Genomic DNA, 16,278 nt, shown 5'->3' with positions numbered 1-16,278 from the left:
ACCTGCAGCATGGCGATGGCGCCTGCTTGGGAAGGTCTCTGTGGCCACCGGAGGACACCACGCCCGCCGGGGGCTTGGCACAGGGCTCCAGGCCGGTGGGTTTCTGGCTCCCAAACCTCCAGAAATTCGCGGGCGGCGGCTGCAGTGCTGCGGGTGGGCGGCAGGGGGCGCTGGCGCCGCGGCCTCGGGGGAGGAGGACCGGACGGGGTGGGCAGGTGCAGCGGGGCTCCTGGGGAGGAGGGTCCATCATCCCCGGCTGGTCACAGAGGGCCAGGCTTGTGCAGCCCGCCCGGGCGCAGTCCGCAGGCCGGTGGGGGCCGCCTCCCTGGGCCGCTACACGTTGATGAAGGATCCCTGGTCGCCGTCGGCCGTCTCGGGCTCCACGCAGCGCCCCTTCCTCCGGGTGACCCTGCGGTTCCGGTGGAACTTGGCGTAGCAGCGCAGCCCTGGGGGGGGGGGGACGGAGGGTCAGCGGGACGGCAGGCCGGGCCCTCCCCTCTGTCCCTCCCCCTCCACCAGGGCGGATCTCTTTTTATTCTTATTTATTTATTTATTTATTTAGGTACTGGGGATGGAACCCAGGGGCATTCTACCTCCGAGCTACACCCTCAGCCCTATTTCTTATTCTTTATTTCGAAACAGGGTCTCACTGAGTTGCAGAGGGCCTCGCTAAGTAGCTGAGGCTGTCCTTGAACCCAGATCCTCCTGTCTCAGCCTCCTAAGTAGTGGGATTACATGCGTGCGCCACCATGCCCGGCTCTGTGACACTCTTGAAGAATGCCAAGCCCTTCCCTAAACCTTTCCAGGCAGCTTTGACCATTTATTTATTTATTTATTTATTTATGGTACTGATTTTTTTTTTTTTTTTGGTGGTACTGGGGGTGGAACCCAGAGGCTTTCTACCTCCAGGCTATACTCCCAGACCTATTTTATATTTTATTTGGAAACAGGGTCTCACTAAGTTGCTGAGAGCCTCACTAAGTAGCTGAGGCTGTCCCTGAACCGCGATCCTCCTGTCTCAGCCTCCCAAATGCTGGGAGTACGAGCATGCGCCACCATGTCCAGCCCCCAGCCCTGTTTTTTATTTGAAACACGTCTCACTAAAGTGGGGAGGGCCTCACTAAGTAGCTGAGGCTGGCTGTGAACCCGGAATCCTCCTGTCTCAGCCTCCCACGTACTGGGATTACGGGTGTGCCACAACCACGCTCACACGCCCAGCTTGAACCCAGGGGCGTTCTACCTCCGAGTTACACCCCCAGCCCTATTTTTTTATTCTTTGTTTTGAAACAGGGTCTCACTGAGTTGCAGAGGGCCTCACTAAGTAGCTGAGGCTGTCCTCTAACTATGATCCTCCTGTCTCAGCCTCCAGATGCTGGAATTACAAGCGTGTGCCACCACGCCCGGCTTGATCTCTTCTTTTTTCTTCCGCCCTATAGCCCATCCTCCCCGGGCCTGAATGAGCTTGTAAAAGGCTCAGGCTGGGGTTCAGTGGCAGAGGGCTGGCCGCCTCTTTTGGGTTTGATGGGGGAGGGGGTAAGTCTCAAGGGGGATGTGAGCAGGCTGAGAAGATGACACTATTCAGTGTAAAATATTCAGCACGATGCTATAATGGCGGGCACACGTTAGGCCTTTGGCAAAACCCACAGAATATTCAACGCAGTCCCTCAAGTAAACTAGAAACTCGGGTTGGCGACAGTGAGTCCACACTGCTGATTCATTATAACAAGCGAAGCTAATGGGGGATGTTCATCACAGGAGAGGCCCGCCGAGGCCAAGAGTCTAGGCGGATATGGGATGGCTCTGTACCGTCTGTGCACGTTTCTGTAAACCTACAACTGCTCTAAAAATAAAGCCCAGGTGGCAGGCGGAGGCACAACCATCTCTGACTGTAATCCCAGCACCTGGGAGGCTGAGACAGGAGGATCGCAGGTTCGAGGCCAGCCCCAGCAACTTAGCACGGTCCTCAGCAACTTAGCAAGACCCTGTTTTCAAAAGCAAAATAAAAATAAGCCAGGCATGGTGGCGCGTGCTTGTACTCCCAGGACTTAGGAGGCCGGACAGGAGGATGGCACGTTCGTGGCCAGTCTCAGCTACTTAGTGAGGCCCTCCGCAACCTAGTGAGACCTGTGTTTCCTCACCCATGAAATGAGGCATATTAAGGGCGATTGTAGGGATTAGACAACATAATTTAGTGAGCCCCTGTTTCAAAATAAAGAATAAAAAATAGGGCTGGGGGTGTCGCTTGGAGGTAGAATGCCCCTGGGTTCAATCGCCAGCATCGCACACACACACACACACACACACACAAAAAAAAAACCAATGTCAATCTCAGTACCCTAAATGGGGAAAGGGGAGATGGGGAGGTGCGGGGGGCGCCAAATGCTGTGTGCGTGTGTGCGTGCCACTGTCAATATGATTTACACTGTGATGGGAGACTTTAATGGGCCAATGAAACCTTATGAAAATAAAAACGTTAACAACTGGGAATACCAAAAGCTTATTAAAAAATTGGTTTTCAGCCAGGCATGGTGGTGCATGCTTATAATTCCAGCATTTGGGAGGCTGAGACAGGAGGATCGCAGTTCGAGGACAGACTCAGCTACTACTTAGTGAGGCCCTTTGCAACTCAGTGAGACCCTGTTTCAAAATAAAGAGTTAAAAATGGTGCTGGGTTTGTAGCTCTGAGATAGAAAGCTCCTGGGTTCCATCCCCAGTACCGCAAAAAAAACCAAACAGACAAAAAACAAAAACAAAAACAAAAAAAAAACCAGACTATAGCTCCCTGTCTGGCCACAGACACCTCTCCTACCGCAGCCCCTCCCAGTACTCCTACCCCAGGGCATTTGCACCTGCTGCCTCTCAGCCAGACCTCTCTTCTGCATGCTCTCTGCACGGCTGGCTCTTTCACAGCCTTCATGTCTCAGAGACCCTCCCTGACCTCTCTAATTAAAGCAGGTATGGCCCTCCTGGCCCACCCCGGGGAGCGTTTTTGGCTGTGACTCTAACATGGTCACCGTCGTCCCCTTGGGCCAACCTGTAGGTAGACATACTTCTCATTCAGGACCACGGCAGGTGGGGAAATGAGGTCGGTGTGGCCTGAGAAACCCCACACTTGAGCTTGGGCGCGACCACAGGGAGCAAAGGACGTCTCCGCTTGAAAAGCCATTTCTGCCCCTGTCAGAGAGCGAAGGGCTTGGCGGGAGGCCACCTGCCTGCAAGGACCCGGCAGCCGCCCAGCACCCCGCCATCCTCCACCTCCTCGGCCTCCCTGCCTCCCTCTCCATCTCTCCTGCCCCCCGTTAGGGCGGCCAGAGCATGCTCCTGACTGAGGCCCAAGCTGCCCACTCCCCTGCTTAACCCTTCCACTCGCACACAAGACCTCTGGCCGGGCCTGCTGGGATCCTTCCAGAAGCTTCTCCCACCTGCCCGGTACCACCTTCTCCTGTCCCCACCCACTGACCCTGCTGTAGCCCTCCGCCCCTGTCCCCTGGCTGCCGGCCGCCGGCTCCGCTTTCCGGGGCAGCCCCAGCCTCCAGCATACCAGCCGGGTTGCTTTCTTCGTAGCCTTATTAATTTCCAAGGATATCTTATCTACGTGTCTGCACACCGCACTGGAATGTCACCCTTGGACACGGAATGTGCCGCTCCCTTTCACCACGGGCTCTCTGATGTCCAGTACCACGGCCACCTGACCCCCAGCAGCCATTCAAATTCATCTTTCTTCTTTTGTGGTGCTGGGGATGGAACCCAGGGGCCTCTGCCTCTGAGCTATACCTCCAGCCCTTTTTTAGTCTTTATCTTGAAACAGGGTCTCACCTTGTTGCTTGTTGTAATTATTAAAGCTCCGTGCTGGGAGTTGGGGGTTTGTTCTACGACCCTGTTTCAGTATGTGTTTGAAATTTTTCAGAATATGAAATTGGGATGGGCATGGTGGTGCACAACTGTAATCCCAGTGCCTGGGAGGCTGAGACAGGAGGATCACAGGTTCGAGGCCAGCCTCAGCAACTTAGCAAGACCCTGTTTCAAAATAAAGAATAAAAAAATAGAGCTGGGGTGTAGCTTGGAGGAGGTAGAATGCCCCTGAGTTCCATCCCCAGTACCACAATAAATAAATAAATAAATAAATAATATAATATAAAATTAGAGCCGGTGTGGTGGCACACACTTGTAATCCCAGCATTTGGGAGGCTGAGACAGGAGGATCGCAGTTGGAGGACAGCTTTAGCTTCTTAGTAAGACCTTATTTCCAAAATAATAATAATAATAATAAATAATAATAATAATAATAATAGCCGGTGTGGTGGCACATGCTTGTAATCCCAGCATTACCGGAGGATCGCGGTTCGCGGACAGCCTCAGCCACTTAGTGAGGCCCTCTACAACTCAGTGAGACCCGGTTTCAAAATAAAGAATAAAAAATAGGGCTGGGGGTGTAGCCCAGAGGTCAAATGTCCCTGGGTTCCAATTTCAGACCCGCCAAAATACATAAATAAATAAATAAATAAATAAATAAATAAAATGTAAAAAATAGGGCTGAGGGTATTGCTCGAAGGTAGAATGCCCCTGGGTTCCATCCCCAGTACAGCAAATAAATTAATTAGTTAATTAAAATAAAATCGGACTGGAGGTGTAAGAGATATAATGCCCCAGAAACTGGAAGGACCCTTCCTCTTTTTTCTTTTTTGTGCTAAGGGCCAAACCTAGGGTTTTGTGCATGCGACTCAAGAGGTCTGCTACCCAGCTACATCTCTTAAACGTGCAAGTGTGGGGGCGTCACTTAACTTATAGAGCGGGGACCCCAGTCTCTGCCCCCTTCTTGGGGTGCTTGGGAGAATTCCAGGGGAGAAAGCGCTCGCACGCCGGGCGCGTGTGCGGGGAGCCCGGGCAGCTCAAGTCAGGAGCTGGGAGGCCGCCCCGGGGAGGGGAAGGCCTGGCTGCTCCTAACCCCGGCGGGAAAGCTCCGCCTTCTCGGGCTCCGCCCCCCGTCCCTCCGCCCTCCTCCCCGGTGGGAGATCACACCAGCTCGTATTTCAAGAGGCGAGACAAGCAAATCCGAGAAAGCAGCCAGGAATCAGGACGGAGTGCGTTCACAGATGGGGAAGGCACCAGCAAAGCTGTTCCTGCGGCTGGCTCTGCTTCCTGGGGGCTGGCGCCGCCGCAGGGCTCCCTGCCCCCCATCCCGCCCCGCCCCGCCCCTTCCCGTCCCGTCCAATCCCGCCCCGCCCCGCCCCGTCCAATCCCGCCCCGCCCCGTCCAATCCCGTCCCGCCCCCTCCCGCCCCGCCCCGCCCCGTCCAATCCCGTCCCGCCCCGCCCCGCCCCGCCCCGTCCAATCCCGTCCCGCCCCGCCCCGTCCAATCCCATCCCGCCCCGCCCCGTCCAATCCCGTCCCGCCCGTCCCGTCCAATCCCGTCCCGCCCCGCCCCGCCCCAGGCCCGCGGGCCTCCGCGCATGCGCACTCACCTTCCGCGCACATGCAGTCGTCGAGGCACTTGTTGTTGAGGCCGCGGTTGTGCGGCGTGCAGAGGTGCGCCCGCAGGTCGCAGCAGGTCCCTGCGCACAGCACGCGCAGGTCAGCCCCGCGGAGCCCCCCGCCGCCCCCAGGCGGGCCTGCCTCATCTCGGCCGCGGCCCGGCAGGGTGGTCCCTGGGGCAATTGATAATGGGAAGAGCGAAGGCGGTGGGGGTGCCGGTGTCGCCTCCTGGGGCCAGCGGTGGGAAGTTGGGGGCTGCCAGGTGTGGCGCCAGCTGAGCTGGGAGGGGCCTCAGGGCCCACTGAAGCCCACTCCTCTTTTTGTGTGTGTGGGGAGGGATTGAACCCAGGGGCATTCTGAATTTTTGGGGGGAGGGTACTAGGGATGGAACCTCTGAGCTACACCCGCAACCCTATTTTTTACAAGTCTTTTGAAATTTGAAACAGGGTCTCACTGAGTTGTAAAAGGCCTCGCTAAGTAGCTGGGGCTGTCTGCGAACCATGATCTTCCTGTCTCAGCCTCTCAAGTACTGGGATTACAAGTGTGCACCACCCACGCCCGGCTCTATTTTTTATTTTAAAACAGGGTCTTCGCACACTTTTAATTCCAGCATTCGGGAGGGAGAGACCAGAGGATCGCGGTTCGCAGACAGCCTCAGCTATTTAGTGAGGCTCTTTGTAACTCAGTGAGACCCTGTTTCAAAAAATTTTAAAAAAGACTAAAAAATAGGGCGGGGGGGATGTGTAGCTCAGAGGTAGAATGCCCCTGTTACTGAAAAAAAAAAAAAAAAAAACCAGGGTCTTGAGCCGGGAGTGCTGGTGAATTTGGGAGGCTGAGACAGGAGGATCGCGGTTCATGGACAGCCTCAGCTATGTAGTGAGGTCCTCTGCAACTTAGTGAGACCCTATTTCAAAATAAAGAATAAAAATAGGGCTGGGGGTGTAGCTAGAAGTAGACAGCTCCTGAGTTCAATCCCCAGTACCACACACAAAAAAACATAAAACAAACCCCAGGGTCTCATTAATTGCTGAGGCTATCCTCGAATAAGCAATCCTCCTGTCTCAGCCTCCCAAGGACTGGATTACAGGCTCGTGCTACTGCACCGGGCTCCAACTCTTAACAGATGCTGAACCCGAGGCCCCAAGTGGCCGCAGGGTTTTTCTGTGGCTGTGCTTGTCCTGGAGCCAGCCCTCAGGGACTGTCCTCTTGATGGGCACAAACCCCAGCCTTTTCTTTGTGCAAACCATGGTCTGGGAAGGAAACAGCCCGACAGAGAGCTGCTGGGCCTCCTGTGCAAAGCCATGGGCCTGCTTGGCTTGCTGTCTTGTAGAACATTCTGGCCACTGATTTGACCATCACAGTGCTGCGGAGGTGTGGCGCTCAGATCTGTCCCCAGGACAGCGTTTGTCAGGGACACAGGGCGATTAGCTGATGGCCGCCGCGCCCAACCGCGCTTCCTCGGCAGCCCCAGCGAGCAGCATGGCGGGGACCGGGCCCTCCTCCAGCGGGACTGACTTTGCCTCAGTTAGAACACTTCTCTCTCCAACTTGGCTTCCTCCCCTTTTGATCTTTCAGCCCCAAAATAAACCTCTTGCTCTGTGTGTGTGTGTGTGTGTGTGTGTGTGTGTGTGTGTGTGTGTTACTGGGGATTAAACCCAGAGGCATTCTACCTCCAAACTACACTTCCAGCCCTTTTTATATTTTATTTTGAAGCAGGGTCTCCCTAGGTTGCTGAAAGGCTTGCTAAATTGCTGAGGCTGGTCTTGAACCTGTGATCCTCCTGCTTCAGCCTTCAGGATTACAGATGTGCACCATTGTACCAGCTAATCTCCCCGCCCCTCTCTCTCTCTCTCTTAGTACTGGGGAGGAACCCAGGGACGTTCTACCTCCGAGTTACACCCCCAGCCCTATTTTTTAATTCTTTATTTTGAAATCGGGTCTCTCTAAGTTGCAGAGGACTTCACCGAGTAGCTGAGGCTGGCTGCGAACCTGTGATCCTCCTGTCTCGGCCTCCCAAGTCCTGAGATCACAGGTGTGCATCACCGTGCCCGGCTAAACCTCTTAAACTTCTAACTACCTCGGGGTCCGGTTCTGACGGCCCGTCTGACCCCGCGAGGTGACGGACAGGTTGGAGCATTAGCCCAAACCTCAGGCCCTTGGTTGCGGACTGCCTTGATGGGGACAGCTGTCGAATGGGTAGGAATGTCCTGGAAGCTGTCCACGAGAAGCCTGGCAGGGTCACGATGGGACAAAGACAGAATTAACCCCTGCAGCGTGTTCGGAGGAAGAGGTCAGGAGAGGATTATTCCTGCCGAGGCTAAGAGGCTTTAGAGACAGGCCGGCCAGGTTTGAGCCTCCTCCTGGCTGTGTGGTCTTGTGCAGGATACTTGGCCTCTCTGGGGCCCAACCGTCTTGCTTGAACACTGAGGGGGACAGCATCTGTCTGTCTGTCTGTCTGTCTGTCTGTCGGTCTCTCTCTGGGTTGCTGTGAATATGTATTAAGTGATTTAAGCCTGACCCGGGCGTGGTGGCGCACGCTTGTAATCCCAGCATTTGGGAGGCTGAGACAGGAGGATCGCACAGGTCTGAAGCCAGTATCAGCTACTTAGTGAGGCCCTTTGCAACTCAGTGAGATCCTGTTTCAAAATAAAGAATAAAAAAGAATGCCCCTGGGTTCCATCCCCAGTACGGCTAAATAAATAAGTAAATATTAATGTGCGATAGCAACTCTTAGGAAATCTGTAGCAGCTGTTGACTTTATTTATTGTCTGTAAGGAGCTCACAGACACCCAGGCCCTCCCTGCTCTTGTGCCCGGGGAACGCCGCCCCGCTCCACCCCTCCTGCCCGGGGTTTCTCCCAGCCTGGTGACTGGGCGCGCGGTTCAGGGTACCTGGCAGGCAGTCCTGGTGATGGTCACACGGATCCCCTTCGGCTGGCGAAGTGTCATTAGCGTCACTGGAGAGCTGACCCCAGGGCTTCTCTGAGGACAAGAAGAGCCGTCGTTGGAAGTGGACGCCCAGCAGAGCCGGGCGACAGGGCACACGGACCCGGGGTCAGTGCTGCACCACTGCTCCCGCAGCGTGCCGGCCGAGGCACTCTACCCCCTGCCTCCCGGTCCTCTCCTTAAAACATGCACGCCTGTGATCCAGGACTTGGGAGGCTGAGACAGGAGGGTCGCAGGTTTGAAGCCAGCCTCAGCAATTTAGTGAGGCTCTCGGAGATGTAGCGAGAACTTCCTTTCTTTCTTTCTCTCTCTCTTTCTTTCTTTCCTTCTTCCTTCCTTCCTCCCCCCCTCTGTCTCTCTGTCTCTGTCTCTCTCTCTTCTTTCTTTCACTGGGAATTGAACCCAGAGGATTCTACCTCCAAGCTACACCCTCATTTTCTTTCTTTTTTTTTTTTTTTTTTTTTTTTTTCAGTACTGGGGATGGAACCCAAGGACATCCTACCTCCAAGCTACACCCCAGCCCTATTACTTTTTATTCATTATTTTGAAACAGGGTCTCACTGAGTTGCAAAGGGCCTCACTAAGTAGCTGAAGCTGCCCATAGACCACGATCCTCCTGTCTCAACCTTTTTCAAATGTTGGGATGACAAGTGTGTGCCACCACCCCTGGCTCCGATTTTATTTCTTATTTGAAAAAAGGTCTCACTAGGTTGCTGAGAGCCTCACTAAATTGCCGAGGCTGGCTTTGAACCCTGATCCTCATGTCTCAGCCTCCCAAAGTAGCAATTCTGTTTCAAAATAAAAAGTAAAATAGGGCTGGGGGTGTAGCTCAGAGGTGGAAGGCTGGGGGTTTAATCCCTAGAGCCACAGAACAACAACAAAACCACTAGGTCACATGGAATCAGCAGCAGCAGGGCCTCAGGGACCGTGTCCCCACGAGCCAACATGGGGGTATGGGGGTGTGCCCGGTGTATGATGGGCGCTGCTTGACAGCATTTTCCTGTTTGTTTGTTTGTTTGTTTTTTTTTTTTTTTTGGTACTAGGGATTGAACTCAGGGGTGTTCTATCTTCAAGCTACACCCCCCAGTCCTTTTTATTTTATTTTTTTTTTTGCTTTGAAACAGGGTCTCGCTAGGTTGCCGAGAGTCTCACTACTTGCAAAGGCTGTCCTTGAACTGTGATCCTCCTGTCTCAGCCTCCCAAGTACTGGGATTACAGGCGTGGGCCACCATGCCTGGAGCATTTTCTAGTTTGAACGTCTGTAGTTCTGGTTGAGACTGGCGTCCCCACCTCACCTTCGGACATCTGCGGTGAGACTGGATCACTGGGGGCTCAGCCCCAACGGGTTGTGGGGAGGGGAGGGAGCCCCGCCTGGGCCGGGGCGGGAAGGTGTTCCTACCCTTCTTCTTTGCAGAGGGCCAGACCTCGGGTTTTAAGTCTTCATAATCGGTCCAGTCGAACAGGGCCATGTCCAGCGTGGGCATCACCTCCCCGTCGGACCTGGGGCGCACCTGCAGAAGAGGGGAGTGGGCGGGACCCGGGGCCTTCCCACAGATGGGAGCGGGAGTGTGGGGTCTCGAGGCCAGAGGGCAGAGGTCCTTGCTGAGTGGCCTGAACCCCAGCCCGGGGACATCAAGGCAGCCACCTGAGGCTCCTGATCCAAGGCCATAGGACAACATCCTCACGGGGCAGCTGTCACTCAAGTGGACGGTGCCTAAAGGCAGCCAATGGGGACCAGGGAAATGAGTTCCGCCCACAAGGTCCTCAGAACAGCAGCACAGGCCACCGCCCGGCCGGGAGGGCGATCGCCCACGAGGGGGCGCTGTTCACTCTTCTGATTTCTCTGAGGCCCCGAGGCGCCCTGGACCACAGCCCCGGGCTCAGTCCCACTCCCAGCCCCAGCTAGAGGCCTCAAAACTGCTGATGGCCAGAGACCGTGGCCGGGTCCACGCCAGGTCACCTGTGTGCAGGAGCACCTCAACAATCACTGCACCTTCTAAGCTGGGTTCTCAGCTGGGCTACTTAGGGGGCCTTCAGTGACACAGATGACCTTGTGCTCCCGGGAGGGGTCCACAGAGTTCATCAAATCCAAGAAAGTACAAGATGCAAGAGAAGATGAGGAAGCTCTCCGGAACTCCCATTTGTCAAGGGAGACACCTTCCGACACCACAGAGCAAAATCGCAGCTAGTCCTGAACCCCACACCACCGTTTTCTATACACACATCATTTATAAATTAGGCACGGTGTGAGGTCGACAACAGCCAGGCGTGGTGGGCACGCTTCTAATCCCAGTACTTGGGAGGCTGAGACAGGAGGATCACGGTTCGCAGCCAGCCTCAGCTACTTAGTGGGGCCCTCTGCAACTCAGTGAGTTTTGTTTTAAAATAAAGAATAAGGCCGGGCGTGGTGGCGCACGCTTGTGATCCCCGCGCTTGGGAGGCGGAGACAGGAGGATCGCGCAGGTTCGAAGCCAGCCCCGCTGGCTTAAGAGACCCTGTTTCAAAAATATAAAAAATAGGTCTGGGAGTGTAGCCCAGAGGTAGAAGGGCTTCCAGGAACCCCAGTACCACAAAAATAAATAAATAAATAAATAAATAACAAAATAAAATAAAGAATAGCAAAAATAGGGCTGGGGGCATAGCTCAGAGGTAGAATGCTCCTAGGTTCAATCCAGAAGTAAATAAGTAAATAAATAAATAAATAAATAAATTGACAATAACTAAAAATAGAACAATTATACCAAAACACCATAATAGAAATATATATGTATGTCTATATTTCTGCATGGTGACACATGCTTGTAATCCCAGTACTTGGGACACTGAGACAGAGGGATTGTGCAGGTTTGAGGCCAGCCTCAGCTACATAGCGAGTCTCTCAAAACTTAGTGAGACTCTGTTTCCAAAATAAAAAAAAAGTAAAATAGGTCTGGGGGTGCATCCTGGAGGTACAAGGCCCCTGGGTTCCATTCTCAGTACCATAAAATATATATATATATATTGGCAGAACTGGGCATGGTGGTGTATGCTTATAATCCCAGTACTTGGAGGCTGAGATAGGAGGATTTCGGGTTCAAGGACAGCCTCGGCATCTAGTGAAACACTCTTATCAACCTAGTGAGATCCTGTTTCAATTAAAAAAAAAAAAAAGCTGGGCATGGTGGCGCATGCTTGTAATCCCAGTGGTTGGGAGGCTGAGACAGGAGGATCGCACAGGTTCGAAGCCAGCCTCAACTACTTAGGCTCTCAGAAACTTAGTGAGACCCTGCTTCCAAATAAAGTATAAAATAGGTCTTAGAGTATAGCCCGGAGGTAGAAAAGCCCCTGGCTTCCAACCCCAGTACCACAAAAATAAATAAATTAATTAATTAACAAATAAAAAGTAAAATAGGGCTGGAGATGTAGCTCAGAGGTAGAATGCCCCTGGGCTCAATCCCCAGTATCACACATACACAAAAAATATTGGAAGTAGATAGGTCAAAGTGCATACTAATGCTAGATAATTCTGGGCCACAGGGCTGTGGTTTGTAAACCACCCGTGACTATCCTGTGCTCTTCTGGACTTAAAGTCCGTTCCTAAGGCCCTTCCCACTCTCTGTGCAGAGTCCAGTGTGCGCTGGCTTCCTGGCTGCCCCAGAGCGGCCCCAAGGCCACTTTCTCCCAGGCAGCAGCAGCCCTTGGTCAGGATGAAGTGCCCAGCTGCGCCGAGTTAGACCACGTCGGCATCGGGAGACCTAGTTTTCATTTAGGTCCGGCAACCTCCTCTAACACCCAACTGTCCTGCCTCAGCTCCCGATGGGCCTCACACAGCACGGCCTCAGGACCCCTCAGCTCTGAGACCACCGGGGGCCCCCTTACCTGGGCCCGCAGGGAGGTGACAGGCAGGACCAGGGACTCTTCGGTGGCAGGTGCGGCCTCCAGGGTGGTCAGGAAGAACATGGCGGGGGCCAGGCTGGTGGACGACTCCTCCGTGGCGGCAGGCAGGGCCTGGTCTTCAGAGGGCTCCACCTTCTTCATCAGGGAGCTGGGGCCTCGGACCAAGGCGCGGCCTGGGGGCCGGGCAGCAAGCGGGGCTTTACCTGCTTGTCACCCGGAGTCAGCTCAACCCACCTTTCCTCTGCAAACCAGAGGACGGCTGGAACCGTGGCCCAGGTCCTAGGTTCAGTGGGCACCCCTGCCACCCAGCCACCGGGGAGCTGGAAATGGCTGGGGAGACACCCAAGCTTTCTCCCCGAAAAGCAGCATCCTAGCAAGTCCTGGCTGGGTGCATCCCGGGTCGGAAGTGGAATGGAAGAAGACCGCTGGGATTCCCGGGGAAGGCTCCCGGGAGGAGGTGAGGTTTAGGTTTGAACAGGAAGCAACAGGACGAGGCTGAGGGACACCGCTGAGGGCCTTGGCGAAAGCTGGGAGGTGACAGCCACGGCTGATCACACGGGCAAGTGCTTCCCGCTTTTTTTTTTTTTTTTTCAGTACTGAGGATGGATGGAACCCAGGGGCATTCTGCCTCCCTGCTACACCTCCAGCTCCGTTTTTTTGTTTTGTTTTGTTTTTGTTTTCTCCTTGTGGTACTGGGGATGGAACCCAGGGGCTTTCTACCTCTGGGCTACACTCCCAGATTTATTTTATATTTTATTTGGAGACAGGGTCTCACTACGTTGCTGAGAGCCTCACTAAGTAGCTGAGGCTGGCTTCGAACCTGCGCGATCCTCCTGTCTCAGCCTCCCAAGGGCTGGGATTACAAGCGTGTGCCACCATGCCCAACTTATTTCTTATTCTTTATTTTGAAACAGGGTCTCACTGAGTTGCGGAGGGCCTCACTGAGTAGCTGAGGCTGGCCGCGAACCACGATCCTCCTGTCTCAGCCTCCCAAGCGCTGGGATGACGAGTGTGCGCCACCAGCCGGGCTCACCCTGTGCTTGCAAGCACCTGCTGTCCTGGGTCCCAGATGAACCATCAGTACCGCAAGAACTAGTTCACCTAAGTATTGCAGAAGCTCTGGGAGGTGGGAGGTCTACAGCCTCGTCTACAGGGCGTCTGCCCAAGGACACGCAGCTCCTGAGTAGCAAGAGCCTGGGTTTGAACCCCGGTCTGTCTGGGTGCAAAGCCAATGTATTTGCCCACAGATGTGGGCGGGTGAGTGTGTGCGAGGAAGAGAGGGCAGGGCCAGGACAGGTCATGAACAGTGGACTTGGAGAGGAGCCAGAGGGTCTGAGCGTGTCCTGGCCTCTCTTTTTGAGACAAGACCTGGCTGTAAGTCCAGTTTCGTCTGTTGGGATCCCCCTACGCTACAGACATGAACCCCAGAGAACGGACGGGGGACTTAAGGACCATTCGTTTTGCAGACAGGGAAACTGAGGCCCAGTCATAGCTGGCGGTCAGCAGAGCGGGACCTAGCAGCAGCCTCCCTGTCCCTTGTCCCTTGTCCCCTGCCCTCGGGACCTGCTGTCCACTGCCTGGCTGGGGTGCTGGAGCCCAGCCCGGCCCAGCGTCCCCCCATCTCGCTGTCCCCAAGAGTTTCCGTATCCCTCATCTCATGGGCTCCAGGCTGGGGCTGGGAGTCGCAGCCCGACTCAGGGCTCAGCCTGTTGGGGTCTCCAGGGCTCAGCCTGTTGGGGTCTCCGGAGCCCAGCTGTGTGAGAAGAAGCGACCCTGAGGCCCCATCTCCTTCCCTCTGTCACCCGGCTGCCCCTAGAGGCAGTCATGGCAAAGGAAGACTAAAACTGGGCTGGCGGAGGAGCGGTGGGCCAGGCTGTGCGGCCTGCGGGCTGGAGACTGAAGGGCAGCGGGAGGGAGGGAGGCCAGGAGGCTGAAAAGAAGGTGGGAAGGAGGAAATGTGGGGGAAATGTCCAGGAAGCCGAGGGCGCTGGTGGAGCGGCAGAGCCGGGGTCAGATCCTCTCACTTCCCAGGATGATGAAGGACATTGGTGGGTGGTGCCAAACTAACGAGGCCAGCTCCACTCAGGACTCATGGAAGGACAGATCTAGGTCAGATGCAAGGCAGGACTTCCCGACTTAGGAGGACGACCTACTGATGAACTGAGTTTCTAAGCCGGGCACACTTGTGATCCCAGCATTTGGGAGGCTGAGACCAGAGGATCACAGTTCTTGGACAGCCTCAGCTACTTAGTGAGGCCCTCTGCAACCCAGTGAGAGCCTGTTTCAAAATAAAGAATATAAAATTGGCCGGGCGTGGTGGCGCACGCTTGTAATCCCCGTGCTTGGGAGGCTGAGACCGGAGGACCGCGCAGGTTCGAAGCCAGCCTCAGCTACTTAGTGAGGCTCTCAGCAACTTAGTGAGACCCTGTTTCCAAATAAAATATAAAAAAGGTCTGGGAGTATAGCCTGGAGGTAGAAAGCCTCTGGGTTCCACCCCTAGTAACACACACAAGAAAGAAAGTAAAAGAAAGAAAGAAAGAAAGAGAGAGAGAGAGAGAGAGAGAGAGAGAAAGAAAGAATGTAAAATAGGGCTGGGAGTGTAACTCAGAGGTAGAATGCCCCTGGGTTCCATCCCCAGTACTGCAAAAATTAATTACTAATAGAGAAAGAATAAAAAAATAGGGCTGAGGGTGTAGCTCGGAGGTAGAATGTCCCTGGGTTCCATCCCTCCTCCCTCGCCCCGCCCCAGGCCTCACTGGGCCTCCTCCCCTTAAGCTCCCCTCGACTTTGGCGAGCCCCGCCCCTCTTCTGTGCGCCGAGTCCCCTTGGGGGCCTCTGGACGGTCTCCAGGGACCTCACCCCTCCCTAGCACAGTCGGAGGTTACCTCGGAGCATCTTCGGCCGGTCCCTGCGCCTCTTGTGGTCCTTGTCGCGGTGCCTGGTCCTCTCCCACCCTGCAGACAGGCTCTCCTTCTCCGGGGAGGGCAAGGCCAGCCCCAGGAGCAGGTCCTTGTCCCGCAGCAGGCCTGCAGGACTCTGCCCGGTGACGGCGACCGCAGCCCTACCCTGGGCCCGGCCGGGCATGCCGGGGCCCCGCTCCTTCCTGCCCGGGCCACGGCGGCGGTGGTGTCCGGCCTGAGGTGTCCACGGCGCGGGCCCCGGGAGGGCGATGCGATTCTCAGGCAGGTGCCGCTCGGAGGTTCCGGGTGCCAGGGAGTCTGCCAGGCTTGGCTCCAGGAGCGTCAGGAGGACTAGGAACAGCATGGGGGTGTTGTGGAGGGTGGGCCCGGCCATTGGCTCCTCCCTGCAAGGAAAGTGGTACTCTGTGGGCAGTGGCAGCTTCTCTGTGCCCACACCCAAGTCCTGCATCCCTGATCCCGACTTCCCCTTCCTTCCTTTTTTTTTTTTTTTTTGGCACTGGGGATTGAACTCAGGGCCATTCTACCTCCAAGCTACAACCCCAACCCTATTTTTATTGTTTATTTTGAAACAGAGTCTCATTGAATTGAAAAGGGCCTCCCTAAGTAGCTGAGGCTGTCCTCCAACTGTGATCCTCCCGTCTCAGCCTCCCAAATGCTAGGATTATACATGTGTGCCACCACGCCCGGCTCTTAATTTTTGTTTTGAAACAGGGTTTCGTGAGGTTGCTGAGAGTCTGCTGCGTTGCTAAGGCTCGCCTCTAACCTGTGATCCTGCCAAGTACTGGGCTGACAGAGAAAGCCCAGCATGCCCAGCTTGAATCCTGTCATTTTAGCCCCGTTTTTCTCAAATGGGGATGGAGGGGACTCTGCTTCCTAGGGAACATCTGGCGACGCCTGGAGGCATCTGTCGTTGACAATTCTAAAGGGGATAAGGATGCTACCGGCGGTAGGTGGAGGCTGGGGCACAGTCCAGGGCACAGGAACCCCGCGGTGCCAGGGGCTAGAGTTCTTGGCTTAATCGCTGAAGCAGGTCTGGGTTCCAGGCTCGTCTAAAATTCCTTCTC

General features: G+C 55.0%; 1 protein-coding gene across 1 annotated transcript; it reads right to left on the bottom strand.

The window, feature by feature from the left end:
• Window positions 1-333: 333 nt before the first annotated feature.
• DRAXIN (dorsal inhibitory axon guidance protein) lies at window positions 334-15,697 on the bottom strand (the record flags this gene model as incomplete). The annotated part of the gene is made up of 6 exons (XM_080690873.1): window positions 15,179-15,697; window positions 12,276-12,466; window positions 9,817-9,928; window positions 8,364-8,453; window positions 5,463-5,552; window positions 334-446 (listed from the first exon to the last, which is right to left on the bottom strand). Exons 1-6 carry the CDS (start codon window positions 15,660-15,662, stop codon window positions 334-336), a joined length of 1,080 nt encoding a protein of 359 aa, XP_080546999.1. The 5' UTR covers window positions 15,663-15,697.
• Window positions 15,698-16,278: the final 581 nt, after the last annotated feature.

Source organism: Muscardinus avellanarius, assembly GCF_963383645.1.
Source record: "Muscardinus avellanarius genome assembly, chromosome: 3".
NCBI classification, from domain to species: domain Eukaryota; kingdom Metazoa; phylum Chordata; class Mammalia; order Rodentia; family Gliridae; genus Muscardinus; species Muscardinus avellanarius.
This window is presented reverse-complemented; position numbering and strand designations above follow the sequence as displayed.